The sequence below is a fragment of the Cucumis melo genome, chromosome 1 (genome assembly GCF_025177605.1).
Source record: "Cucumis melo cultivar AY chromosome 1, USDA_Cmelo_AY_1.0, whole genome shotgun sequence".
Lineage (NCBI taxonomy): Eukaryota > Viridiplantae > Streptophyta > Magnoliopsida > Cucurbitales > Cucurbitaceae > Cucumis > Cucumis melo.
The window spans coordinates 22,838,556-22,841,331 of NC_066857.1; the positions used below are offsets into that span (position 1 = coordinate 22,838,556).

General features: G+C 32.2%; 1 protein-coding gene across 1 annotated transcript; it reads left to right on the plus strand.

Annotated features, from left to right (window-relative positions):
• The first annotated feature begins 364 nt into the window (after window positions 1-364).
• Window positions 365-1,784, plus strand: LOC103489718 (uncharacterized protein At5g01610-like). Its single transcript, XM_008449002.3, has 2 exons — window positions 365-1,063; window positions 1,186-1,784. The coding sequence occupies exons 1-2, from the start codon at window positions 599-601 to the stop codon at window positions 1,234-1,236; spliced, it is 516 nt and encodes a 171-aa protein (XP_008447224.1). The 5' UTR covers window positions 365-598; the 3' UTR covers window positions 1,237-1,784.
• Window positions 1,785-2,776: the final 992 nt, after the last annotated feature.

Sequence of the window (2,776 nt, forward strand, 5' to 3'; positions counted from 1 at the left end):
GCCACCACAACTTACTAAAAGAAATCATTAGAAAATTTAATGTAAAGGATCAAATTGTTTTTAGTTAACCTCTTTATTTTCATAAAAGTAATTTAGCCTACTCTAAATTAATTTTTAAATGTAAATGGACAAATTTTCATAAAAATGAGGATGGAGTATTCTATTATTATCGAATTAAAATAATTGTTTTTTTAATAAAATAAATAATAATAATAATAATAATAATAATAATAATAATAATAATAATAATAATAATAATAATAATTCAAGAAGTTAAAAAAAAAAAAAAAAAAAAAAGAGAAGAAAAGAAAAAGAAAGAATATTAAAAGGTAGACATATCATGTTAGTTAGATCACAAAAAAATGGTGTACATTTTGGAGTTTGTATAGAATATAAATTCATAATTGAAGAATTCTTGTATATTAATGGACCCCACACCCTCTCTCTCCTCATCTCCAATAATTGATTTCCATCTCCTCCTTCTTCTTCTCCTCCTCCTCCATCTTCTTCTTCTCTTCACTCCTACTCTCGAATCTCCTTTTCTAATTCTAAAACCCTACTTCTTCCATTTCTCTTTCTTTTTCATCTCTCCACAGCTATGTTTCCCCCTTCTTCCATGCCCTTCCTCTGGTTCTCTTTCCTATATTTCACTTCTTCATTGGCGGATCCTCATTCTCTTAACTACTTCTACTCACCTTCCAACTCCATTTACGATGTTCTCTTGGCTCATGGCCTCCCTAAAGGCTTACTCCCAAAGGGTGTCAGGGATTACGAATTCGATGTCGATACTGGAAGATTTCTCGTCTTTTTGGATCGGGAATGTAATGCGATGTTCGAGAATCAACTGCATTATGAGACTAATGTTTCTGGGACTTTGAGTTATGGTAAGATCGGTGCCTTATCTGGGATTTCAGCGCAGGATCTCTTCTTGTGGTTTCCTGTTAAAGGGATTCGTGTTGACGTTCCTAGCTCTGGCGTTATTTATTTCGATGTTGGTGTTGTTTTCAAGCAATTCTCTCAGTCTCTCTTCGAAACCCCACCTGTTTGTGTCCCTAATACCAAGGTTTTGATCTGAATTTCGATTTTGTTTCTCTCTTCGTTTGATTTGATTGGGAGGAATATATCATATTAGATATCTGATTCTGTTTTTTTTTTTTTTTATTATTATTTTTTTAAAATCTGCAGAGTCAACACAGGAAGATTGGGAATGGGAATCAATTTGTGAAAATGGCTTGAAATAGCCATTGAAACAATAGGTGGGGAAAAAAAGAAAAAAGAAAAAAAGGCTCAAAGGGGGAGGAATCTCTATTGGGTGGTAATGAATCTTCATTGTATATGTCATCAAAGCATATATTATTTAGCATCTGCTATATGGTTCTTTACACTATGTGTGCTTGAAATTTCTTATCATCATCAATGGGAGCAGAGTCAGAATCTGGGAATTTGTTGAGCGACTTCTGGGTTTGTGTGAGGAAAAGAAATATGAAGGGGAAGAAGTAGAAGAAGAAGAAGCGTTTGGTTTCATTCAAAGATTTTTTTTTTTGGTGGTGGAGAAGATTTGCAGAAAGGTAGGTGGAGTTTTCAGGTGAAAAATCTACACATTTCTATTCAATAATCTTCAGAAATTTTTGGTGTATTGTGAATATATATCATCATTATCATTATTACTATAATTATTATTGTTGTTATTATTATTACAGTAGCTATAATTATTTTGTTCTTTTTTGTCTTGAACCCAAATTCTCTGCAATAAACATGTCAACAATAGTGTTCTCTTTGTTTTATATCTGTGTCTTATTTTACTTCTCAGTTCTATAAGTTCATACTAATGTTGCAATGGGGACAGAACAGTTGGAATTGTCAATCTTGTCAGCATTAGCAATTTTCTGTGATGTATATAAGAAGTCTGAAACTTGATTACAACAGTAGTTTTTCTGCTCATTCTTTGAACTTTTACTTTATTCATTTTTGCATGAAAAGTGATATTCAATGGCTTGACCATGAAAATGGGGTTTTACCTTAGCGTTTCTTTGAATGCTGTTGAATTCTGTTGAGCCTTTTTCTTTGGTGATATTGATTTACACACTGAATCAATTAGAGCTGTTGAAACTTGACATACAATCTTGTTGAGAAGATGAGATATACTAGGAGCATTTACCATTGCTTTTTGAAAAGTTGTTTTGTGTTCTGATTAGGAGATTTTACCATCTGATAAGACTCAAGAGGAAGTTTTAAGATAGAGGCTTTACTGCTAGCCAATTGACCAACAATTTGTTCAGCAAATTGGAGGTGTGTTATTTAGACTTTAGTGTATCACTTTTGGAGTAGCAAGTGATTTTAGCCAACTTAGAGTACTTCATATAGACTTTTCAAACACTTCCAAAAAGTGTTTATAGTGATATAGCTTTTAACTGTTGCTTCTTTTAAATTGAAAGTTGTTTGATTTTGATTAGGTCGTCAATTAAAGGTGATTTTCTAGTCAGCTCAGGGTCTCTTCTTTGTTCTTACATGTTTCTTAGGATACAGATAAATGCTCTAATTTGTGGAAGTCTTACTTTGCCTTTACAGTAAAGAATCTAAGGATGTGAAATTTACAATCACTTTTTTTTTCAGAGTTCTTGGTCCAAAGAATCTTTTGGTCTTCATGACATTACCTTTTTCCCCCTAATATAGTTTGAAAGGTATAAATACCTTTTTAACCTCTAAACTTAAGAAAAGAGGAAGTGAAAAAAGTTGTTTTTTTTTTTCTGTTAGTTTGTGAAGGAAGAAGGAAAAA